The sequence below is a fragment of the Microcebus murinus genome, chromosome 7 (assembly GCF_040939455.1).
Source record: "Microcebus murinus isolate Inina chromosome 7, M.murinus_Inina_mat1.0, whole genome shotgun sequence".
Classification (NCBI taxonomy): domain Eukaryota; kingdom Metazoa; phylum Chordata; class Mammalia; order Primates; family Cheirogaleidae; genus Microcebus; species Microcebus murinus.
Window position 1 is genome coordinate 1,731,610 of NC_134110.1, and position 25,755 is coordinate 1,757,364.

Consider the following 25,755-nt stretch of genomic DNA (forward strand, 5'->3'; position numbering starts at 1 on the left):
ACAATGTTCTTTTTAAGCAGACGTTCTTTTCTGGAAGGACATGTGAAAGGGTTTCAGTGCAATAAAAATTTGGAAGGCCTCAGTGCTTTTCCTTTCTCAGTGTTGGACGGGCACGCACAGCAGGGCCCGTGGGCCAAGAGCGTCCCCGGGTTTGTTGTTCTGGCAGCAGGCCTCGCTCTGCGGCCTGGGCCTGAGTCAGAGCTTCTCTGGACGCAGCGCCAGGGCCCCTCTGCCGCCACCTGCCTCGTGGAAACCGAGTCCTCCGCGGGAGGCGCTTCCCGGCGAAGCCGAGCGGGGCTGCCGGTGACGCCGTTGGCAGGCCGGGAGCCGGCGTTTGGCCCCCAGGCTGCGGGCGTTTGCCCCAGTGGGGGCAGGCTGTAGAGCAGGAGCCCCCAGGCCCGGCTGTGAGTCCGGCCAGGGCTGACCGCAGGCCGAGGGAAGGGCACACGCTTGCCAGGAGCCTGCTGCAAGCTCAGCCCTTTGGTGGGCACTTGCCAAGTTCACCTTCTTCTACGTCCACTCAGCGCTGGCAGGCTGGTGTTAGGCAAGACCCCAACCTTCCTCGCCTGGGCTCTTCACCTACGGACGGGGACGTGGACCTCAGTGGCCTTCGGACTGAGAGCCAGGGCGCTGGCGTCTCTCTGGAGATGCCGCGGGAGTAGCCAAGGACGGTGACGGGGACCAGGCAGGCGGAGCTTGGTCGTCCTTTTCCCCACTTTGGTCTGCTCTGCGGGCTGAAGCTCCCTGCAAAACCTTTCGTTTGGAGAGTGGCCTCCAAGTTTAAAAACCTCACAAGGCCCTGCCTCTCCGACCCTTCAACCCCCTTCCGGTGCCTGGTCCCTGGCTCCTCCGCCAGCACCCCGGGTTTGCGTTTCCCGGTCTGCGCTTGGGCCCCCGTCTGCAGAAGCAGAGTCTGGGCAGGGGGAGCTCTGGGACTGGGGCTCCACGAGCTGGGAGTGGATCGAGCGTCAGCCACCTGGGTCACGGAGCCCCGCCCGGCCGGCCAACTGGAGGGGCCGGGACCCCGGAGGACGGTCTGTCCCTCCGCCCTGCTTCCCGGGTGCCGGGGCACGCGCAGCTCGGCCCGGGACTCACATCAGGCTCCAGCTGTGCCCAGCGAGTCACCCTGCTTCTCCCGTTTCCTCTTTCCCCCAGGGGCTCATGAAGTGGCAGCCAAGCCCGTTCCCGTCGCCGCCCGCCAGCCAGGGGCCCGGGACCAGGGAAGGAAGAAAGGCAGCTTCACTTCCTCTCTGAGGATGGAGTCGCGCAGCAGCTCGGGGAAGAGCAGAAAGTCAGCCAAGTTCCGGTCCATCTCCCGGTCCCTGCTCCTCTGTCACGCCAAGGCCAGCGAGGACGGCTCCAGCCCCGAGGAGAAATACCCGGACCCCTTCGAGACCTTCCTGGCCCAGGGCAGGGACGGCACTGTCCACTCGCCCGTGCAGCTGGCAGACACGGAGGCCGGCCCCGGCGGCGTCCCCGACCTGGCGCTGGCCGCCCAGGCCGCTGAGCTCCAGGCGGCCGGGGGTGACCGGGGCAAGACCGGCAGGCGGCTGTTCTTCATGAAGGTACGCGCGGGCTGGGGCTGCGGAGCCCGCAGAGCTCGGCGTTGCCGGTGCTGGGAATTCACGCCGGAACCGTTCATCCGATGTCGGGAAGCTCAGAGCTGTGGTTCTGAGCGAGAGCAAGGGCGGAGGGGCGGAGCAGGGCCGCCGCAGCCGGGACGGGAGCTCGGCGGCGGCGGCCAGGCTCAGCCCGCACTGGTGCTTGAGAGGCTCAGGGAGGCACCGCGCCAGCGTAGGGTAAACTGAACCTGGATCCCCGATGGAACATGCCAGAAGCAGCGGTCAACATACGGGGCAGTTCTCCCCTCTAGACGGGCAGGGCGAGTCACACCGCCCTGCAGACGCTCGGGGCCGGACGGGGAGGAGGCGGCGGGGCCGGCAGGGCGAGGAGCTGGGTGAGCGGTTCGCGCCCCAGCGCTCGCCAAGAACCTGTCCCAGGTGTCCTCTGCCAGGTGCGTCACAGGTGGATGCTGAAGGCGGCAGGTGGAGCCACACCTGGGGGAGGGGGACCGGGTAGTGTTTGGGGACCTGCCGACATTTGGGATGTGTTCTCTCCTGTTACGGCATGTTTCGTTCTTTTGTCACCATAATGGGCGAGGTGTTGCAGGGACCGTGACACCCAGCCCATGAAGGCGTTTTGCTCCCAAACTATCCACTGTCTACAGGCCCGTGGCCCTGAACCTCGGGGTCGGCCCTGCTCGCTCGGTGGCGGCCCAGGCTTGGGGCTCCCCCCCCCCACACCCCAGCCACTGCCAAGCGTGAGCCGCAAACAGGGAAGGCGCTGCGGTGCCTTGGGAAGGGCTAGCGCCTTGGCACAACTCGCCTCTTTCAGCAGGAAAATCACTGCCTAACGCTTGCGAGATAAACAGCGTCACGTGACCTCGGATAACGTGGCGGGGGGCAGGGCCCCGCCAGGAGCCCCAGAAATCTCCACACACAAACAGGGTCCCTAAGGGCCCACCCAGTCCGGGGCGACTCTGTCACCCGTGATGTGACTTCTACCGATACGTCCCGAGCTCACCTGCCGGGGCAGAAGGGGAAGCCAACCGCCCGATGGGTGTGGGCGGGCTGGCCAGGCGCCCGGTGGGCAGGAGTCCCGGGAGAAATACACAGCCCGCCCACCGGGTGCGAATTTACCTGGATTGCGGCTCAGGTAGATGAAGTTCAACAATTGTGTCATGACACCGGCAGATCGTTGTCTCCTAGAACAGGTTCTTCACTTGCTTCTATCTAATTGCACAGGCATTTCTTGGGCACCTACTGTGTGCCAGGCACGGTGGGGCTCCAGTCCCTGCCCTCGAAGAACTTACTTAGAGTAAAAAATATACTCCAAGGGGTGTAGGGGGCAGTAGGAGGCTCAAAGGAAAAAAGGAACACCTATCTGAGTGTGGTGTCATTCCCTCCTTGCTTCCTTTCCCTCCTTCCTTCCCTCCTTCCCTCCTTCCTTCCCTCCTTCCCTCCCTCCTTCCCTCCTTCCCTCCCTCCTTCCCTCCCTCCTTCCCTCCCTCCTTCCCTCTTTCCCTCCCTCCTTCCCTCCCTCCTTCCTTCCCTCCTTCCCTCCCTCCTTCCCTCCTTCCCTCCCTCCTTCCCTCCCTCCTTCCCTCCCTCCTTCCCTCCTTCCTTCCCTCCTTCCCTCCCTCCTTCCCTCCTTCCCTCCCTCCTTCCCTCCCTCCTTCCTTCCCTCCTTCCCTCCTTCCTTCCCTCCTTCCCTCCCTCCTTCCCTCCTTCCCTCCCTCCTTCCCTCCCTCTTTCCCTCCCTCTTTCCCTCCCTCCTTCCCTCTTTCCTTCCTCCCTCCCATGGGGCGCCGTCTGTGCCAGGCACGGGGACTGAGCAGACCCACCCTGCCCCGTCCTCATGCGCCGGCATTCCGCTTGGGGGATACAGGTGTCAGCAACTCGACGTGCGATATAGTGTAAAATAGTGAAGGGCCGTGAGGAATACTAGGCAGGACTAGGGGACAGAGAGGGATGGGGGCTACTAACGTTCTCTAAAGGCGTGACGGTTGAGCAGGGACCAGAACGCAGCGGAGGGACGAGTCCTGTGACCATCGGGCAGGGAAAGGCGTTCCAGGCAGAGGGAACGGCATGTGCAAAGGCCTGAAAAGAAGAGCGTGCTTGGGTGGCAGCGAGGAGTCCGGCGCACCAGGGGAAGGGGGAGGGGAGGACGGCGGGAGACAAAGCCGGGCGGTGGCCAGGGGCCAGAGCAGGGGCTGAGGCAAGGTCTCGGAATTCTATTCCGAGAAGGACGGGAAGCCCGGGAGGGTGGTGAGCAGGGGCGTGAGGAGATCCGGCCCGCGTTCTAGAAGGAGCAGGCTTGACCGCCGAGTGGAGAGTGAGTGGCCAGTGGGGGGTGTGGTGGTGACCTGGCCGGGCGAGACGCAGAGTGGACGGGTGGCAGCGGCGGGGGCTGAGCGTGGCCAGCGCAGGGCGCCGTCTTCCGGGCAGAGCGGGCAGGGTTTGCTGGCGAGAGGGTGGGGACAGGGTGTGGGGGGTGAGAGGGCCGACTCCAGCTGCAAGGCTGGGGGGAGACGGCACCGCCCGTGTCTGCTAGGGGAGCCAGTGGGGCAGGGACGGTGAGCAGGAGAAAGGACAGTCGTCTCGTTGGGGCACAAGACTGTCCGGGCCGGGGCAGGTGGAGAGAGTTCCGGGCGGAGGGACTTGCACGAGCAGAGAGATGGGGGAGGAAGCCCGGCGCTTCCGGGGGCAGCGGGCACAGGTGTGTCTGGGGCAGCTCCGTCCGTCTGTGCACAAGCGCCCAGGGAGGCTGGGTGGAGGTGCAGGGTGGGCGTGGGGAGGGCCTGGGAGACGGAGGGACATATTTCACCTTCTTGTCTCTTTGCGATTCACACACACACACCCTACGTCCGCTTAAAAAGACATTTTCACAGGCCGGGCGCAGTGGCTCACGCCTGTAATCCTAGCACTCTGGGAGGCCGAGGCAGGAGGATTGCTCGAAGTCAGGAGTTCAAAACCAGCCTGAGCAAGAGCAAGACCCCGTCTCTACTATAAATACAAAGAAATTAATTGGCCAACTAAAAAAATATATATATATAAAATCAGCTGGGCTTGGTGGTGCATGCCTGTAGTCCCAGCTACTCGGGAGGCTGAGGCAGGAGGATCGCCTGAGCCCAGGAGCTGGAGGTTGCTGTGAGTGAGGCTGACGCCACGGCACTCACTCTAGCCTGGGCAACACAGTGAGACTCTGTCTCAAAAAAAAAAAAAGAGTTGGAGCTTTCAAGATGCTCGGAGGCCAGCAGTGGAGGCCAGGACAGACCAGATCCTTCTTATTTCCGATGCGCTCAGGGCGGGGCGAGGGTTTGTTGGGGACATCGTGGTGCCCCGGGGGGGGGGTGCGCAGCTCGACGTGGGAGAGGGTGGCAGGAGGTGGCTGCTGGGGGCGGGATGTTCCAGGGAAGAAGCCGGGTGGCGGCAGAGGAGGGAACAGGCGGAGGCCATGCCGGACGTGGTGCTCGGAAGAATCTGGGGGTTTGAAGAAAGGTAAACCGGGACGGCAGGTGGGGGTACTGTCTAGCTCAGAACCCGAGGTCTTTTGCTCCCTTTTCAGGAGCACCGGTGACCCCTAGAGAGCCTCGAATGAGTCCGAGCAGGGGAGGGTTTCGGCTGTCTGAGCTGTCAGGCCGGACGGGGCAGAGTGACAGCCGGTCCCCTGGCCCTTGCCAGAGGTGCCTCCAAGTCCTCAAAAACACACACGCCCACGTCCCCCTCCCGCAGGGACACCGCGGTCCCTGCCCTGGGCCGCCTCCCCCCGGCCTCCCCACGCCAGAGCGGCCCTGCACCTGGGCGTGACTCAGTTGGCCCAGACAGACCTCTCAGCCTCCAGCAGTGCCGTGGTCGGGCTGGTTTCAAAACAGCATCTGGAACGGGGCCCCGTGACGTCAGCCTCTCCTCTCGGAACCTAAGAGGAGAATTAAAGAAGAGGAAGTTATATAAACAGCCAGCTTAGAGAAGAAAGCCCAATTACCGTAGAAAGGCTGTGTCCGGCACAGCCGGGACGAGGCGCGTCTCTGCCCCGGGGCGTGCGGGGCCGGCACGTGGGGCGCGGTCCCGGCGGAGCACCTGCACCTGCGCGCCGCGGTGACCCGGCTCTTGTTCCGGGGGCTCCTGGCACCCGCGGGCGGGTGGCAGTGGGTTTCAGTGGAAGGGAGTTAAAAGCCAGGCTTCCTAAACGGAGAAGCAGAGACAAGTTCAGTTTGTCAGACCTGGAACTGTGAGAGGAGGAAACGGGGACTCCGGGCTACGCCAGCCGCCCCGTCGTTTTCCAGTGCGGGGGGTTAGTTTTAAACGCCCTGTCAGGGGGATGTTGAGGCCACAGGGAAGGAAGCCAGGCTCCTCCCTCTTCCCTCTCTTTCTTCCTCATTCCTTGTTTCTAAAGACATCCGCGAGCACCGGTTAGGAGCTGCCGTCTGGGATGAACACCCTCGACACCACAGCCCCAGGGGATGGCGGTCTAGAGCAGGGGACAGGCGTGTGCATAACTGATCCTGTCCCTTGCCCCCTCCCGCAACCCGAGGGGCTTTGCTTGTTCAGCTTCCTTAAGGGAAGGTCTCTGCAGAGGGTGGGTGGGAGGGGAGTTAGCACCGCGTTTCCCCGAAAATAAGCCCTACCCATAAAGCAAGCCCCGGCAGGATGTCTAAGCATGTGCGCCATAGAAGCCCCATCCGGAAAATCAGCCCTGGTGGCGGGCGTGGCTGCGCAGCGCGTCTGCACTCGTCGCGGAGCGGGAAAGAACACGAGCAGCCCTTCTCGTCCGCCCCGTCGTGACAGCTGCTGTCCCAGAGGTGACCGGAAAGGTGCGGGCAGCCCCACCAGCAAGGTCGGCTCCCCCTGTCGGGTCCCGGCCGTCCTGTGCGTGCTGCGAGCTGAGGCTTTGAGGGGACAGTCTCCTCAGTGCAGTGAGGAGCCGGACGCTCCGCTTTAGGTGTTGTGTGTCCCCAGGGGGAAGAAGGGAAGCTGTGGCTGCCGTTTTACTCGGCGCTGTGGGCCTCTCTCACCCCCACAGACACCAGGGGATGGGGAAAGCTTCAGCAAGCCGTCTCCCAGTGAGCCCAGAGAGATCCTCTCGGCTCCACTGTGCAGACTGGACCCAGCGCTCACTGGGTCTCTGACAGATGAGCCAGCCCTGCTCATTTGATGAGAGCTCTGTGGCTCCACAGGAGAGATCGGGGCCGGTGGTTCTAAAGGAAACAGAGTCGCAAGACATCCAGGTTGGGATTCGGGGTCTGGAGAGTGAGGATGATGTTCCAGAAGAAGACGGCTTCACTCTATTTGAATAAATGTAGATGGTTGTACCGTACTTAAAACAAATAACACATCCCCTGACAATAAGCCCTAGGGCGTCTTTCTTGAGGAAAAATAAATATAAGACCCTGTCTTATTTTTGGGGAAACACGGTATCTCATAAAGAGGTTTCTAGTTTGCCTTTCATTTCCTGGGGACAGTCAGTGATAATGGGACCCCTGCCCTTCGTTGTGGAACTCCCCTATAGAGGGGTCCGGCCGAACTGCTGCAAAATCTAAGCACTCTCAGAAGCCAGCGAAGGAGTGAGCGTGGGTCACGGTGAAGTCCCCCGTCCGCCCCTCCGGGAAGCTCGGTACCCTGGACGCAGCACGGGGTGGCGCTTCCCTGGGGAGTCAGGAGGGCGTCGGGGCGCGGGCTGCACCGGTTGGGGGTGGTGGTGGTGGGAGGTGAGAACACAGAGGGGACAGTGGAGGCAGGGGGACAGCACAGGTAGCAGGAGTGAGGGGGCACACTCCTTCACCCCCCAGGTCAAGCCTGGCCCAGGTTTACACAGGCTCCTTTTTAAAGAAATCATTTCTAGCCCAAGGTCATAAAGATATTTTTCACGTTTCTTCTAGAAGGTTGTTTTTTTCTTTTATAAAAAAAAATAGTTTCTGTAAAAAAAAAAAAAAAAAAAAAACTACAACCATCAGCTTGTTGTTTTATCTTTCCCATTTGGATTTTTAATTCATATGAAGTCAGTTTTTGTATATGTTGTGAGTCAGGGGCTAACTTTTTTCCTCTATGGATGTCTGTTGACTCAGAACATTTTTTGAAAAGCCTGTCCTGGCCCCGCTGCACAGCGGTGCGGTCTCTTTTGTGAGTCAAGGATCTGGCAGGGCACGGGGGGTTCACACCTGTCACCCCGGCACTTTGGAGGCAGAGGCAGGAGAATCGCTTGAGGCCAGGGGTTCGAGACCAGCCTGGGCAACATAGGGAGATCCCCGCCTCTACAAAAATTAAAACTAGGCATGGTGGTGCACGCCTATAGTCTCAGCTGCTTGGGAGGCTGAGACAGGAGGATCCCTTGAGCCTCAGAGTTGGAGGCTGCAGTGAGTTACGATCGCACCACTGCACTCTAGCCTGGCTGACAGAGTGAGACCCTGTCTCTAAAAATAAGGGTTTTGCTTTATATACGTAGGTCTGTTTTGGTTTCTCCATTCCTATACATTGGTTTTATTTTTCTTACCCTTGCACTAACACTGCACAGTTCTAATTACTGGAGCACTATAGCACGTTTCCTAGTATCTGGTCATGCAAGTCCTCTAGCCTTGTTCTTCAAAGTAGACTTGGTTCTTCTGTCGGAATTTCTGTTGGAATCGCATTGACTCTCTAGATCAATGCGAAGAGAACTGATATCTCTGGAATGTTGACTCTTCCAATTACATGACACATCTCTTCAGAGTTTAGCTTTAGGTTTCTTTGGTTTACTTTTCAGCATTCCCAATCAGTATCTGCCATTTTTGAACAAGCAGAGCTCTAGTTCTCCCTTTCCAATTTCTGTCCCTCTTTCCCCTCCGTTTCACAGGCTAGGGATGACAGCACAGTGTTGAATGGAAGCCGTGACAACAGGTGTCCTTGTCTCATTTTTCTTTTCTTTTTTTTTTTGGAGACAGGGTCTCACTCTGGTGCCCGGGCTAGAGTGCCGTGGCGTCAGCCTAGCTCACAGCAACCTCAGACTCCTGGTCTCAAGCGATCCTCCTGCCTCAACCTCCCAAGTAGCTGGGACTACAGGCATGTGCCACCATGCCCGGCTAATTTTATATATATATATATATTTTTTTTTTTTTTTTTTAGTTGGCCAATTAATTTCTTTCTATTTTTAGTAGAGACGAGGTCTCGCTCTTGCTCAGGCTGGTTTCAAACTCCTGACCTCAAGCGATCCACCTGCCTTGGCCTCCCTGAGTGCTAGGATTACAGGCGTGAGCCACCGCGCCCGGCCCTCTATAGCTACTCTCTTATTATTTGGTGTCTAGTTGTCCCAAGTGTTTTTTATTCTGTTTTCTGTCTCTTCTTGCCCTCTTTTGGATTAATATGTTTTTCCTACTCCACTGAATCTTTGATTAGCTTGTTAGTTATAATTTTTCGCTACTGCTTTAGTCATTCAAATATATAACATACGTTCTTAATATATTAGCCTCATAAAAAAATTAGTCCTCTTGACCAGTTCCCAGACGAGGCTAAGACCTCAGAGCACACAATTTCATTTGCACCTTCCCACTTTTTCTTGATATTCTAGTCACGCCTTTTAATTCCGCATCTATGGGAAACTCCAGGACACGTCACTGGAGTCATTGGCACGCTCTCCCTTTCCGCCGTTCCTCCTTCCTTCCCGCCTTTGCGTTCCTCGCTGAGATGGCGTGTCCCTCTGCCCGCGCAGGCTGCCCCAGCGTGGGAGGACCGGGGCCAAAGTCCAAGTGAGAGCCACACGTCAAACATCTAAAAAGCTAGAAATCAAGGCAGAAATACGTCAACAATACACGTTCTACCCTCCCACCTTGACATGCACACCTTCCTAAGAACTTGGACGGCCAAGTGCGGTTGAGTTCTTGGACTCTGCGGGTTCCGCGCCGGGCGGCGGCGCAGGGAGAGCCGCTGTCCAGCTCCCGGGTGCCGCCCAGATCCCCTCTTTCCCTTACCGTGTTTCCCCGAAAGTAAGACAGGGTCTTGTATTTATTTTCCCTCAAGAAGACACCCTGGGGCTTATGTTCAGGGCACGTGTTGTTTTTCCCCTCAAAGCCTCAGCTCGCAGCACGCACAGGACGGCCGGGACCCGACAGGGGGAGCCGCCCTTGCTGGTGGGGCTGCCCGCACATTTCCAGTCACCTCTGGGGCAGCAGCTGTCACGACGGGGCGGACGAGAAGGGCTGCTCGTGTTCTTTCCCGCTCCACGACGACACGCACGGGTTGTGCAGACGCTGCGCAGCCACGCCCGTCACTAGGGCTGATTTTCGGGGTGGGGCTTCTATGGCGCACATGCTCAGACATCCTGCTAGGGATTATTTTATGGGTAGGGCTTATTTTCAGGGAAACATGTAACGTTCCTGGCAAGTTTCTCCTCTTTGGATGGCCCTGTTGGTGGCCACTGTCCTGTCTCTGATCCCCCACTGAATACTACTGTGTTTCCCCGAAAATAAGACAGGGTCTTCTATTTATTTTCCCTCAAGAAGACACCCTGGGGCTTATTTTCAGGGGATGTGCTATTTTCCCCACCACTAGGGCTTATTTTCGGGGTAGGGTTTCTATGGCGCAAATGCTTAGACATCCTGCTGGGGCTCATTTTATGGGTAGGGCTTATTCTCGGGGAAACACGGTACCACCCCCAGCACGGCCACCGTTCCTCCCCACAGAGGGCCATACACGCACACCACACATGTGGACACCTGCAATCCTCAAGTCACTGTCCCTGTGCCTAGCAAACCGTCACCCTGACCCCCCTCAGCCTCCAGCCGTGCACACGAGCAACGTGGTCGTTCTGGGTGGCGTAGACCCGGGGAGGGAGGGAGCTGGGGGTGCAAGCTCTCCCCGTGGAATCTGATGCCCCCATCGACATTAATTTCTCTGTTTCTCTCCAGCTGAAAATTAGCAGGTCACCTCGTAGACCTGAAGCCCTGTGTTCTCTCACGCTGTGACTGTCCTCTTTTTATGTCCCCGTGGGGCGCAGACGGGGTGCAACTGGGAACTGGCACACAGTAGCGGCTCTGCAAATATTTGCAGAAAGAGTGGTGGCATGACGGGCTGCCATGAGGCCACCCGTGTGGCGGACAGTCCTTGGACAAGGCTCAGACTCGCGCTTGCATTCTGAGCCAGCGCGTGGATTTCCACCGGCCGGGCTTGGGCATTCCCACCGGCGGGGACCCGGGGTTGCGGGGTGCTCCATCTGGGGAAAGGACAGAGGCAGATGAGACCCGACTCGAGGGATGTCCCCCCACCTTCAGAGCTTCCCTCCGCCCACAGGAGGGCGGCCTCCATGGCGTGCAAAATCCTGCCTTGCTTCACAAATTCAAACACTGGTCAGGCAAAGCCACCGTCACGGAGACTGACTCAGGCTGCGGCAATGAGGTCAGACCGACCGTCTGAGCCTCTGGCCTGAGTCCTGGCTGCAGAGCGGGTGGTCACGGCCCGCCTGGAGCGACACCTTCCCGGACTCCGCTGCCTCCCAGCAGCTCGGCCTGTGGCTTGGAGGCCCAGGCCTCCCTGGCAGGCGGGAACCCGACCCCCTGGCTGCCTGCCCCTTCCCGCCACAGAGGAGCAGCTTGGGGCGCCGAGGGCCGGCACCAGGCGGGAAGGGCAGGGCTCCGGGACTCCCAGGGAGCCGGCTGCATCCCCCAGTGCCTGGGAGGGTGCGCGGGGAGGCGAGGGCGGTCCGTGTGCCGGAGGGGGACGAGCCGGCCCGCGGCGTGGCTAACGCTCTTTGCTGACCGGGTCCCTGATTCCGCACGATCTCTCCTTGCTGTTTCCATTGCCGGAGACGTTCGGAGCTCTTTCCCTGGGAGCTGGAGAATAAGCTGGTCTTTTGAATCTCGTTGGTTCTGGCCGGACACCATTTAGTTAGGGAAGAGGCGTTTCACGGGAAGGAAGAGAAAAAAGGGAATTGGGAAGAACTACCGTATTTCCCTGAAAATAAGGCGGGGTCTTCTATTTATTTTTCCTCAACAAGACACCCTAGGGCTTATTTTCAGGGGACGTGTTATTTTTTTTTTAAGTACAGTACAACCATCTACATTTATTCACATATACTTAAGTTGTCTTCTTCTGGAACATCATCATCATCACTCTCCAAACCCCGAATTCCATCCTGAATTTCTTGCGACTCTATTTCCTTTAGAACCACTGGCCCCGATCTCTCCTGTGGAGCCACAGAGCTCTCACGGGGCGGATGAGAAGGGCTGCTCGTGTTCTTTCCCGCTCCGCGACGACACGCACAGGTTGTGCAGACGCTGCGCAGCCACGCCCGTCACTAGGGCTGATTTTCGGGGTGGGGCTTCTATTGCGCACATGCTTAGACATCCTACTGGGGCTTATTTTATGGGTAGGGCTTACTTTCAGGGAAACACGGTAGTGAACCATCTCCCTCCCTGACTCAGTTTCCCAGTGTGGCCCTTCACTACACATGGCCACCCACAAGCATGGGTTCTCCCGGTTCTTCATACACAAACGCCACGGCTGCTGCCTCCAAACCTCTCCCTGCTTGCTCCCTTTGCCTGAAGGCCTTCCTCACTCTCATCTTTATGAACCCAAATGTTAGATATCCTCCTGGGCTCAGCTCCAATGGGGCGTTGGCCACGGGCTGTTCCTGATGCCCCCCTTGCCCCGCACCCTTGGTCTCCACCTTCCCGGCTTAAAACGAGAAACAATCAGAAAATGACATATTTCTGCCCGAGAATGGGAACTAGCTGTAGGTAGAAAGAATCTGCTGTATGCGTCAGGGCTTCCACCACCAGGTTAGGAGAATGTCTGTTAACGCGTTTAAGGTTGAGTGAGAGTCCAGCCGTCCCGTGGATGTATCATGGTTTATTGTTTTAAGATCTCTTAAAAACATTTCATTAAATATTGAATATAGAAAAATAAATTTATAAAAGGTTTACAATCTCTACAAAATAAGGGTGCCCTGTATATCAATCATCAGATTTAAGAAACAAACCTTACCATTAACTTTGAAATTCTTTGAATGTCCCTACCTGCTACCATCCCATTACCACTCCTCTGAGGTAAACTTTGTTCTTAATTTTGGGTGTATCATTCCCCTGCCTTTCTTTATAGTTAATCATATCTGTTTGTATACCTGAATGATATATAGTTCCACTTATTTTTGATTAATGTTTGCATAATATCTTTTTTTTAATCCTTTCACTGTCAATCTACTTACATCATTGTCATGTGAGTTTCTTGTGATGGCATATAATTGGGTTTAATTATGTTTAATTATGAAGTTTAATTATGATTAATCTGGGTGTTTATTTCCTTGAGTTTATTATATTCAGGTCTATAACTTCTATTTCTTTCTTTTCAAAAACTTCTATTTCTTTGTTCATGTTTTCTAATTTTTCATTTGTTTCAAGAGAATTTGTGAATCATCATTGAAGCATTTTTATGAAGGCTGTTCTAAAATACTTGCTGAATAATTCCAATATCTGATTTATTTCAATATTGGCATCAGTTGATTCTCTTTTATCATTTGAATTGTAGATTCCCAGTTCTTGATGCTATAAGTGATTTTCAATTGTATCTTGGACATTTTGATTATTATGTGAGGAGATTCTTAATCTGATTTAAATCTTCTGTTTTAGCAGGCAGCCCTCTGTTTAGGTTTAGCATGTCGCTCTGGCCGACCCTTATGGACATTTTGCATAATGATATTTTAGTTCTCAGAGTGATTGAACTACTATTCTGGTCTGCTTCATTTTTCTGCCAGCGTTCTCACTCAATCCCTGCAGTTAAATCTCCTGGGGCGGAAAGACCTTTCCTGGGCTCCTGGTATCACTGGATGAGCATCTGCCACTCAGGGTGGGGAACAGGCAGAAGCTGCAGGGCCTGGGTCTCTTTTGCTACTAAGTGGAGGACAGGAAAATGAAGCACTCAGCTGATGCTGCCTCTGCAGGTGGACTGGCCAACCTGCTGGAGCCCTGGTGGTAGAGTGAGGGCTGGGTTGGTCTGGGGCCTTGCTGCTACCCAGGCAAGCATATGAGACCACACGCTTGTCCCCAGGTTGTGGTACAGAGGCTAGGGCTTGTTTTTTATTGTCTTTGCCTGTCAGCAGTCCTGGGATGCAGGCCTCTCCAGCCCCTAGTCTTGGGTGTGTAGTAGAAAGAAAACCCAAGGAGCTCACCACATTGTTGTTCCTCAAATCCTGAGGTCCTCAGTCAATTCTTTCAGAAATCGTTTTTGTTGTTGTTTTTTTCTCTTCCATGTAGAAGGATGTGGCTGATAGACACCTCTGTTGAATAATTTTCAGGGTATTTAGTTGGATTTAGCAGAGAGGAAGAAAGTGAATCTATGTCATCTTGTGCTGGAATTGAAAGTCTCAGTTCTGCTTATATTTGAACATGATATAAATGCAATGGCACTGCAATTCCTCTTCATCAAACTTGTTTCTATTACTCAATATTATGTTGTAGAAATTCATTCATGTGATGTTGTTTTGTAGTAGTCCATTGATCTTCTTATACCTGGATGTCTGAATCTATAGCAAGATCAAGGCAGTTTTCCTCAATTATTCCCTCAAATAGGTTTTCTATCCCTTGTGCATTTTCTTCCTGACCCTCAGGGATGCCTATGATTCTTATATTTCACCATTTTACATAATCCCATATTTCTTGTAGGCTTTGTTCATTCATCTTAATTCTCTGTTCTTTAGTTTTGACTGACTGATTTAATTCAAAAGAGTTGTCTTCAAGCTCTGAGCTTCTTTCTCTTGCCTGGTCTCTAGTTTATTCTTAAAACTTTCCACTGTGGTTTGTATTTTCTTAAATGAAATTTTCATTTCTAGAAGTTTTATTTGTGTGTGTGTGTGTGTTTTAATATGTAGATCTCATTAGTGAATTTTTCATTCATTTCCTGAATTGTTTTTCTGGTTTCTTTGAGCTAGATTTCCATTTTCTCTTGTAGCTTACTTATCCTTGTAGCTTACTTACCTTGTAGCTTATCTCTTGTAGCTTACTTACAAATCTACATTTGGAATTCTTGATCTGTCATTTCAAAATTTTCATTTTGGTTAGTCTCCATTGCTAGAGAGCTGGTGTTCCCTTTTGGGGGTGTCATTTTGCTCTGATTTTTTCATACTTCCAGAGTTCTTTTGCTGATTCCTTCTCATCTGGGGCATCTGTCACTACTTATTTTTAGATTTCTTTTTGTTAGATGGGGGCTACCCTTACTTCTGAAGAAGTGTCTGTAGCATATGTTGGGTGAGAACCTTTGGCTTTGCTTGTGGGTGCTTTGTTGGTAATCTAGGTTCTGCTTAGAAGCCTTGTTTATAGATATCCATAGTGTGGTGGTTTTCTCAGTCGCTAGTTGTTCATAGGCTATAGTGTGGTGAGCTGTGTGTGTGGGGGGGCAGATTCCCTGTCTATGTTTGGTGAGAGAGGATGGAGATCCTTGAAATCCTTTCTCTTTCCCAGCCCTGTGGTCTCCTTAATAGTGTGAACAGTATTGGCATACCTAGTTTTCCTGGTTAATATTTTTAAGTGCCTTATAATTATTTGTGTTGTTGTCAGAAAGCATGGAGTGTGTCATTTCAGTTCTGTGAAATTGTTGAGAATTATTTTTGATGACCCAGTATATGGTTATTTCTGTAAGGTTTTGTTTATGTTTGAAGAGCCATTGTGTTCTCCTATTATCCTTTCTGATTTTTGTCTTCTCGATCTATCAGTTTCTTAAGGAGTCAGTTAAAAATCTCATGCTAGCTGGGTGGAGTAGCTCACACCTGTAAGCTCTGCACCTTTGGAGGCTGAGGTAGGAGGATCGCCTGAGGCCCAGAGTTCAAGTCCAGCTTGGGCAACATAGTGAGACTCCCACTCTACAAAATATTAAAAAATTAGCAGGCGTGGTGGCACATGCTTGCAGTCCTAGCTACTTGGGAGGCTGAAGTGAGAGGATTACTTGAGTCTAGGAGTTCAAGTTTACAGTGACTTGTTACTGCACCACTGCACTGCAGCCTAGGGGACAGAACAAGACCCCATCTCTTAAAAAAGAAAAAGAACTCGTGCTGCATTTTTCTTTGAGTTACGTCAGCATTATAAGGCTATGTTATGTGCTGCAAACAAATTTTGAAATTTTGTATCTTCTTTATGATTTAAAGCAGTTTTAATTATATAGTGACTGTCTCTCTATTAATTCTTTTTGTTTAAATATACTTTGTCTATAAAGTGGCACCTGCTTTATTTCAATTAACATTTGTCTGATCTATTTATATCTATCTACCCATCTTCTATCTAGTTTTTGTTCTTTTGTTTTTAACTACACATATATACATAGGTATGTATGTGTATCTATATGATTTTTACTCTTTGAACTTTTTGTATTCTTAAAATTTTAAATGTATATTTCTTAAATGGTTTATGGTTGGACTTACATAGTAAATCTATCCCGATAATATTTGCCTCTTACACGGATCATTTAGAGTCTTTTAAATTATTCACATACACCCACATGTGTAAAATTATTTTATTTTTAATATTTATTTTACTTTTTAATTTTTTATTGATTATATTTTCTTATTCCCTTTCACCTCCTCTATTGATTCTATTTATAACTCCATTTCTCTTATTTTATGGCTACCTCAGAAAATTTGACAGGTACATTCAGGTTTTCAAAGTGTAAAATTTATTATTTCATATTTTTACTCTCCTCCTCAGCAATAGAAAAACTATTGAATATATTCACTCCAATAGGATCCTTTCCTGGCTCATATCCTTTTGTTAGCAGGTAAATTAGCTTTATTTTTATTTTAAAGCCACAAAGTATTATTATTATTATTTCAGATAGTCACTTGTTGTTTAGATGTATCTAAATGTAAATATTAACTATTTGATCACTATCCTTTGCCTCACAAACCTTCAACTGGGGTTACGTGTCTTCTTCCTAAAAACATTCTTGAAAATTTTTAAGTGACAGAATGCTGGTGGCAAACTCCCTTGGGTTTTTCCCCCCACCCTGAATGAAAAGGCTTTTACTGTAGCCATTCTTTAGAGATATTTAGCTGATATATGTTGATGGTTACATTGTTACTATGTTGATGGTTACATTGAATTAATTATTACACTGTTGTTTGACTTATGCAATTGCTGTTGAGAAGTCTCCTTTAAGTTTAATTGTTGTGGTTTTGAAAATAGTCTATCCTTTTTCTCTGGCTGCTGTTTCTAAGATCTTCTATTTGTTTGGTGTTCTGCAGTTTTGCTAAGAACTGCCTAGGTATGCATTTTTTAAATTTATCTTATTCAGGATTGTTAGGTTTTATGAATTGATGCCTTTCATAAGGACTAAAAAATTCTCAGACATCACATGAAGTGTGCTTCTTCTTCATTATTTCTGTTCCCTTTTTCTGGAACTTTGATTAGATGCTTTGATTTGATTCAGCACTTTATCTTACATGTTTCTTTCTTTTCTTCTTCTTCTTCTTCTTTTCCTTTCTTTCTTTCTTTCTTTCTTTCTTTCTTTCTTTCTTTCTTTCTTTCTTTCTTTCTTTCTTTCTTTCTTTCTTTCTTTCTTTCTTTCTTTTTTTTTGGTGAGTCAGGGTCTTGCTCTATTGTCCATGCTGGAATACAGTGGCATGATCACAGCTCACTGCAACCTCTAGCTCCCAGGCTGAAGCAATCCTCCTGCCTCAGCCTCCTGCATAGCTAGGACTATGGGCGCACACGACTGCACCTGTCAATTTTTAAAAATTATTTTGTAGAGACGAGGTCTAGCTATTGCCAAGGCTGGTCTCAAACTCCTGACCTCAAGCGATCCTCCCACTTTGGCCTCTGAAAGTGCTGGGATGACAAGAGAGAACCACTGTACCCGGCCTACTTGGTTTTAACAGAAGGGGCCAAGTAACTGACCGGACACAGAAGTCTCCTGTCACATACCTGGATCATAGGCTGGGCACCTCCGCTCTGTGTCTTCTATCACAAACAACGTGATGCTGAACATCCTCGTACTAGCATCTCTGTGTATTTTGTCCAAGTATTGTCTGCAATGAATTTCTAGAATACGCAAAGGAAGTGACAGAAGTGAGAGATATCTGGGAGATGGCCCTGCATGACTTGCGGACGGATTGGGGATCTTTGGGGTCCTTGCTGGTCACTGCACACCTTATTTCACTCACTCCTTTCAAAAATCCCACTGGACCTGCCGTGACTGAAAACTCAGCTGAGGGGCATTTCTGTTGAGCAAATAGAAATATAGATGCTGTTTAGGAGAAAATGAGCCAATTTTGTTTCAATATTCGCTAGAATCGTTTTTAAATTTAGGGGCGCTCCCCCCAGAGTATCAACAGGAACCATTTTTTAACTAAACAACATAATCCTATAATGTGTTTGGACAAACAGACGTGGAAAAGGTCAAGAAGGAAAGCACAGGGCGGGCTCTGTCGGGTGTTATAGCAACACAGCTGTCGGGTGTTATAGCAACACGGCTGTCGGGTGTTATAGCAACACGGCTGTCGGGTGTTATAGCAACACGGCTGTCGGGTGTTATAGCAACACGGCTGTCGGGTGTTATAGCAACACAGCTGTCGGGTGTTATAGCAACACGGCTGCCAGGACCTGAAGCTGCCCTGGGCCTGGCTGTCAGAAGGGACTGCGATTTTGTCTGGGGACGTCTCCGCAAAGGTAGGGACACGGGAGTCGATTCCGGAAGGACGAGGGGAAGCAGGGATGGGTAACTGCATACACAGGGCTGAACATGCCAGGCCCCCTGGTCGGAGTTTCGACTCGCTGGGCGTGACGGAGGTCCGGGTCCATCTGTGGGGAGGTGGAAGGGCGCTGAAGGGCACGCGGGGAGTTTGGGTTTGGTCTTCAGTTCATCAGAGGCAGATTCATTAGCGATGCAACCAGGGAGTCTCGTGGCCAGCATTTGCATGTTTGTAAAATCATGCTGGCCGCCGAGTGCAGAGGAATTTAAGGGAGGAGAGATTGGAGGCAGAGAAATTAGGCATGGAAGGATGAATATTCCATTTTTAGTGGTTTTATTAAGATATAACTCGTGTACTGTATAATTCGGCCATTGAAGTGTGATATTAGCATATGCATGCGGTTGCACAAACATGCCACTAACCCTAATTTTAAGACATTTTATCACCCTAAAAAGAAAACTCATGCCCATTAGCGGTCACCCCATACCCCTCATCTGCCGCCCCACACCTAGTCACCTGCTGATCCACTTTCTGTCTCTATAGATTTGCTTATTCTGGACATTTAATATAAAGAGAATCGTGCAACATGTAGTCTTTTGTGGCTGGCTTATTTTGTTCAGTGAAATGTTTTCATTCAGTGCTGTAGCGTGTATTGGCGCTTCATGCCTTTGGATCGACAAATAACATCCCGCTGCATGGATGAGCCATGCTTTATCCGTCTATTCATCAGTTAATGAATGCCCGGATTGCTTCTGCTTTTTGGATGTTATGAACAATGCTGCTTTGAACTTTTTCTGCACAGGTTTTTGTGTGGTCGTGTGCTTTCATTTCTCTTGGGTATGTGCTTAAAAGTGGAATTGCTGGATCACACGGTAACTCTATATCTGACTGTTTGAAAAAACACCAAGCTGTTGGACTCCAAAGTCCCTGGTGGTCTCCCATCTGCACATCAAGGCCGGGGGCCCCGTTTCCCACACCCTCGTGGGCACTAGTGGTGATCACAGCCACCCGGCCGGTAGGAAGTGGCAGCCACTGTGGTTTCCATCTGCATTTCCGCCATGACTAACGCTGTGGAGTACCTGCTATGTGTGCTAGGCCTCTTGAGTATCCCCTCTGGGAAAATATCTGTTCAGATTCTTTGTCTATTTTTAAATATTGAGTTATTTATCTTTTTACCACCGAGTAATAACAGTTGTTTTTTTTTTTTTTTTTTTTTTTTTTTTTTTTTTTTTTTTGAGACAGAGTCTCACTTTTTTGTCCAGGCTAGAGTGAGTGCCGTGGCGTCAGCCTAGCTCACAGCAACCTCAAACTCCTGGGCTCAAGCGATCCTCCTGCCTCAGCCTCCCGAGTAGCTGGGACTACAGGCATGCGCCACCATGCCCGGCTAATTTTTTATATATATATCAGTTGGCCAATTAATTTCTTTCTATTTATAGTAGAGACGGGGTCTCGCTCTTGCTCAGGCTGGTTTTGAACTCCTGACCTTGAGCAATCCGCCCGCCTCGGCCTCCCAAGAGCTAGGATTACAGGCGTGAGCCACAGCGCCCGGCCTTAACAGTTGTTTTTATAGTCTAGATACACAGATCCCTTGTCCAACATATGATTTGTAAATATTTTCTCCAATTCTGTAGTTTGTGTTTTTCATTTTATTTTATTTTTTTAGTTTTTAGCAAATTTTTACAGATCCTGAAATTTTTTTTTTTTTTCATTTTCTTTTTTTTTTCTTTTTTTTTTTTTTTTTGAGACAGAGTCTCACTTTGTTGCCCAGGCTAGAGTGAGTGCCGTGGCGTCAGCCTAGCTCACAGCAACCTCAAACTCCTGGGCTGCAGTGATCCTTCTGCCTCAGCCTCCCGAGTAGCTGGGACTACAGGCATGCGCCACTATGCCCGGCTAATTTTTTATATATATATCAGTTGGCCAATTAATTTCTTTCTATTTATAGTAGAGACGGGGTCTCGCTCTTGCTCAGGCTGGTTTTGAACTCCTGACCTTGAGCAATCCACCCGCCTCGGCCTCCCAAGAGCTAGGATTACAGGCGTGAGCCACAGCGCCCGGCCTTTTTTTCATTTTCTTGATGGCATCCTTTGAAGCACAAAAGTTTTACGTTTCCATGAGACTCATCTGTCTGTGTTTTCTTTTGTCGTTGGTGCCTTGATGTCTTCTCTAAGAAGGCTTTCCCTAACCTATGGTCATGATGATTTACTCCTATATTTCCTCTGAGAGTTTTGTGGTTTTAGCTTTCACACGTGGATCTATGAGCCACTCCAGTTACTTTCTGTGTAGGGCGTGGGCAAGGGCCCCCCCCTGCTCTTTTGCATGCGGATATCTGGTTTGTCGCAGCACCATTTGTTGGAAATATTCTGTTTTTATTTTTAATTTTAATTTTATTTTATTATTATTATTTTTGAGACAGAGTCTCCCTCTGTCGCCTGGGCTAGAGTGCTGTGATGTCAGCCTAGCTCACAGCAACCTCCAACTCCTGTGCTCAAGCGATCCTCCTGCCTCAGCCTCCCGAGTAGCTGGGACTACAGGCATGCACCACCATGCCCGGCTAATATTTTTCTCTCTATTTTTTTAGTTGGCCATTTAATTTCTTTCTATTTTTAGCAGAGACGGGGTCTCGCTCTTGCTCAGGCTGGTTTCGAACTCCTGACCTTGAGCAATCTGCCCACCTCTGCCTCCCAGAGTGCTAGGATTACAGGCGTGAGCCACCCCGTGCCCGGCCAGAAATATTCTGTTTTAAAATAGTTTTTCTAAACTCCCTGGGGCAGCAGCCTCCAACGTTTTTGGCACCAGGGACTGGTTTCACGGAAGACAATTTTCCCGTGAATTGGAAACGCGGGGGTGGGGCGGAGCTCAGGCGCTGATGTGAGTGGTGGGGAGCGGCTATACATGCAGATGAAGCTTCGCTGGCTCACTGCTCGCCCCTGCTGAGTCCCTAGGTCTCATGGATGCGGGGGCGGGGAGGACGGGCTCCGGAGGCGATGCACAGCCTGGTTCCTAACGGGCCACGGACCGGAACTGGGCCACGGCCCAGGGGTTGGAGGCCGCAGCCCTAGGCATTTTATAGACTTTATAATCGTCCAGTCTAAAACAAACACCACGAACCGTGGCTCGGGCAGTGCGATCGGATGTGCTGGGGAGTCCGAGAAGGCGAGGTTGCAGGGCTTGGTGACCACGAGCGTGCAGGGATGAGGAGGGAGAGGGCCCAGAGCCCCCCTTGGTCCCCGGGTTCCAGCCTTCCCCTCCACGCCGGGAGGTGCGTGGCCTCATCCTCCCACGTGACCACGTGGCCGTCCCAGAGCCACGCTGCCGGGCCTGCTCGGTTAAGCTCGTGACTCAGAGATCAAAGCCTGGAGCTGCACGGCCCACTCGGCCGCAGGACACAAGCCCCAGCCGGGAGGAGCAGCGGGTCACACTTTGCGGCTCTGTTAGACTGCAGCAGCTGCGGCCTCCCAGTCCAAAGAGAAAATGGACGGCCGGGCGCGGCGGCTCACGCCTGTCATCCTAGCACTCTGGGAGGCCGAGGCAGGAGGATTGCTCGAGGTCAGGAGTTCGAAACCAGCCTGAGCAAGAGCGAGAACCCGTCTCTACTATAAATAGAAAGAAATTATTTGGCCAACTAAAAATATATAGAAAAAATCAACCGGGTATGGTGGCGCATGCCTGTAGTCCCAGCTACTCGGGAGGCTGAGGCAGGAGGATCGCTTGAGCCCAGGAGTGTGAGGTTGCTGTGAGCTAGGCTGACGCCACGGCACTCACTCTAGCCTAGGCAACAAAGCAAGACTCTGTCTCAAAAAAAAAAAGCAAAGAAAGAAATTAATTTTCCAACTAAAAATATATAGAGAAAAAATTAGCTGGGCATGGTGGCGCATGCCTGTAGTCCCAGCTACTCGGGAGGCTGAGGCAGGAGGATCGCTTGAGCCCAGGAGTTGGAGGTTGCTGTGAGCTAGGCTGACACCACGGCACTCACTCTAGCCTGGGCAACAAAGCGAGACTCTGTCTCAAAAAAAAAAAAAAAAAAAAAAAAAAAAAAACCCAGAAAAACCAAAGAGGAAATGGAAAGGCTTATATAGAAGAGGAGAGTGGTCGGCAAGCTCCAGCAGGATCACGCTCTGTGGGCCACGCCAGCAATGCCGGCCGGGACTGAGCACCCCTGAGGGCGCAGTGCAGCCTTCTGAGCCTCGGGGAGCAGTCCGGCTCCAGACTCGTGTTGCCTGTGGGACTCCGTGCCCCAGCTCTGCATCTGCACGATGGGTGGGTGGGCTCCCCGGTGGCGAGGCGATCTCGGGGCTTTTCCGTTCCTTGGAGGGGACTGCTCAGCCCTGGCAGCTATGTGACGGATCCCAACTTCGGAAACAACACTGAATTTATTAACTTATTTTGAGACAGAGTCTCACTCTGTCACCCAGGCTAGAGTGAGTGCCGTGGCGCCAGCCTCGCTCAAAGCAACCTCAAACTCCTGGGTTCAAGCGATCCTCCTGCCTCAGCCTCCCGAGTAGCTGGGACTACAGGCATGCACCACCACGCCTGGCTAACTTTTTCTATATATTTTTAGTTGGCCAATTAATTTCTTTCTATTTTTAGTAGAGACGGGGTCTCGCTCTTGCTCAGGATGGTCTCGAACTCCTGAGCTCAAGCGATCCTCCCACCTCGGCCTCCCAGAGTGCTGGGACTGCAGGCGTGAGCCACCGCGCCCGGCCTCGGAAACAACACTTTAAAGAGCTGCCTGGACGTTGCCTCCTCTCCCCGCTCAGGCACCCCGGGGACTGGAAGCTGGAGACACGACTGCCCAGGTCACGGCGGGTCCCCCACCCACGGCACTGCTGCCCGGCCTCGGTCCCGGAGGAGAACAAGGGCAAGTGTGTTCAGACATGACTTTGCCAGGCCTGACCTCAGTGACAGATCCCTGGCGTCAAGAGTGGCCCCACCTTGGGAGCGGGAACAGAGGAGGTCTGTTCTCCGGGTTGGGAGGGGGTCAAGCTGCACAAACGTTTGCAGGGCCCCGACAGAGACTCCTTTGATGAGAAGCCACTCCGCCCAGGACACGGCCGGCCTGAGCGGGACCCGGCTCCCCTGGGAGCCCAGCGACAAGTGACCATTTCAGAGAGAGCTGTCGCCCTGCAGCCCTTCATTTAAACAAAGCCACCAGTTACATGCAAAAGTGAAGCGCTGCAAGTGACCGTCGGTGCTGCTGAGTTCACCCTCCCAGCTTGCGAAAGAGGAAACCGAGCCCCCGGAGCTCAGCGGCGAGCTCGGAGTCCTGAGAGATGTCGGGCTGCCGGTCTCGTGACTCTCTCCCTGCCCTGCCCCACGGCTCGTGGCTGGCGAAGGAACCGCTTAGCTTGGGGCTTTTGAGGGTTAAACAGAATGAGCAGCATCCCGAAGTGGGCCCCGAGCACGGATGAGCACGGACGGCCCGCACACGTGTGTGTCGCCTCTGCGGACCTTCCGGGAGCCGTGTGGTTTTATACGTGTCTGATAGGAAGTTGCTACCTGACTCATCTTGGGTCCTGATGGTGCGTTCCCGTTTTTTCCCGGAGTGGCTGTCCGGCGAGCCGATTCGCACCGTGGCCATGCTGACGTGAAGCAATGTTACACGATTATCTAGGAGCTTGACAGTAGCCGGGTCAGGTGACCAGGTCAGGTGCAGTAGGCAGGTCAGGTGCAGCAGGCAGGTCAGGTGCAGTAGGCAGGTCAGGTGCAGTAGGCAGGTCAGGTGCAGCAGGCAGGTCAGGTGCAGTAGGTAGGTCAGGTGCAGCAGGCAGGTCAGGTGCAGCAGGCAGGTCAGGTGCAGCAGGCAGGTCAGGTGCAGTAGCCAGGTCAGGTGCAGCAGGCAGGTCAGGTGCAGTAGGCAGGTCAGGTGCAGCAGGCAGGTCAGGTGCAGCAGGCAGGTCAGGTGCAGTAGCCAGGTCAGGTGCAGCAGGCAGGTCAGGTGCAGCAGGCAGGTCAGGTGCAGCAGGCAGGTCAGGTGCAGTAGGCAGGTCAGATGCAGCAGGCAGGTCAGGTGCAGCAGGCAGGTCAGGTGCAGTAGCCAGGTCAGGTGCAGTAGCCAGGTCAGGTGCAGAAGGCAGGTCAGGTGCAGCAGGCAGGTCAGGTGCAGTAGGCAGGTCAGGTGCAGTAGGCAGGTCAGGTGCAGCAGGCAGGTCAGGTGCAGCAGGCAGGTCAGGTGCAGTAGGCAGGTCAGGTGCAGCAGGCAGGTCAGGTGCAGCAGGCAGGTCAGGTGCAGTAGGCAGGTCAGGTGCAGCAGGCAGGTCAGGTGCAGTAGCCAGGTCAGGTGCAGTAGGCAGGTCAGGTGCAGCAGGCAGGTCAGGTGCAGTAGGCAGGTCAGGTGCAGCAGGTAGGTCAGGTGCAGCAGGCAGGTCAGGTGCAGTAGCCAGGTCAGGTGCAGTAGGCAGGTCAGGTGCAGCAGGCAGGTCAGGTGCAGCAGGCAGGTCAGGTGCAGTAGCCAGGTCAGGTGCAGCAGGCAGGTCAGGTGCAGCAGGCAGGTCAGGTGCAGTAGGCAGGTCAGGTGCAGTAGGCAGGTCAGGTGCAGTAGCCAGGTCAGGTGCAGCAGGCAGGTCAGGTGCAGCAGCCAGGTCAGGTGCAGTAGGCAGGTCAGGTGCAGTAGGCAGGTCAGGTGCAGCAGGCAGGTCAGGTGCAGCAGGCAGGTCAGGTGCAGCAGGCAGGTCAGGTGCAGTAGGCAGGTCAGGTGCAGTAGGCAGGTCAGGTGCAGCAGGCAGGTCAGGTGCAGCTTACGGGAGCCGGCTTGGAGACTGGTTACCAGGCAGGGGGAGGGAACAACCGCCGGCCACCTGGGTGGGAGACAGTTTGGGTTGGAAGACGCAGGCGTGTGAAGGGTCAGGAAGGATTCATCCTTCCTTTTGTGCGCAAGAGGCTCCGCTGGCCTGCGGGGGGACACTGGGATTGCTGTCCCGGGCCCCACACCAAGACGCTGAGTGCCAAAATGTGGGGGACTGTGGGGCTGAGCAGTGTGTGCCGTTGGTTCAACTTCCTTTGAACAGGGCCTTCTAAGGCCAGCCCTGAGCCCCCCAGAGAAAGCTTTCTCTCCAACGTGGCATTGCATTTTCCCAGCTAATCTGGGGGAAGAAGAGCTTCCACTTCCCAAGATTCTCCTGCCAAATCAGCCGGCCTCACCGGCCAAGCGATTGCTAAATCGTGTTTCGGGCTCGGGCCTTTTTACAAAGAGGATGAAAAGAAAGAAATGTAACAATAAACAGACTTTCAGTCTGCTGATGTGAAAATTGAAACAGATGTACATCTAATCATTTGTTTTCGGTCTGATTGTACACGTAGCGATGCTCATTGTGGAAAACATGGCAAATACAGAAAAGTGCAAGAAAGCATTCGTGGCCCCATCACGAAACACAGTCTCGCTAATCCGGGGGGCAGGACCTGGCGTTTCCCACCTGCTGCCCCGTCCTCCGTACTTGGAGCCCGGCCTAGTGCAGAGTAAGCGGCTGGCAAACATTTGTCGAGTATTAGAATGTCACTATTCTGGTGTATTTATTTTCAGCCTCTTTTCTATGTATGTTTTACATGATTGCGGTTAGACTCTAT

The 25,755-nt window shown here is 52.6% G+C and overlaps 1 protein-coding gene across 1 annotated transcript in view; it reads left to right on the forward strand.

Moving 5' to 3' along the window:
• The first annotated feature begins 1,135 nt into the window (after positions 1-1,135).
• Positions 1,136-25,755, forward strand: part of IL16 (interleukin 16) — a 70,543-nt gene continuing 45,923 nt past the window's right edge. The window contains 1 exon segment of the mRNA XM_012751916.3: positions 1,136-1,565. Within this exon segment, the coding sequence (XP_012607370.2) occupies positions 1,257-1,565 (309 nt within the window). The 5' untranslated portion in view covers positions 1,136-1,256.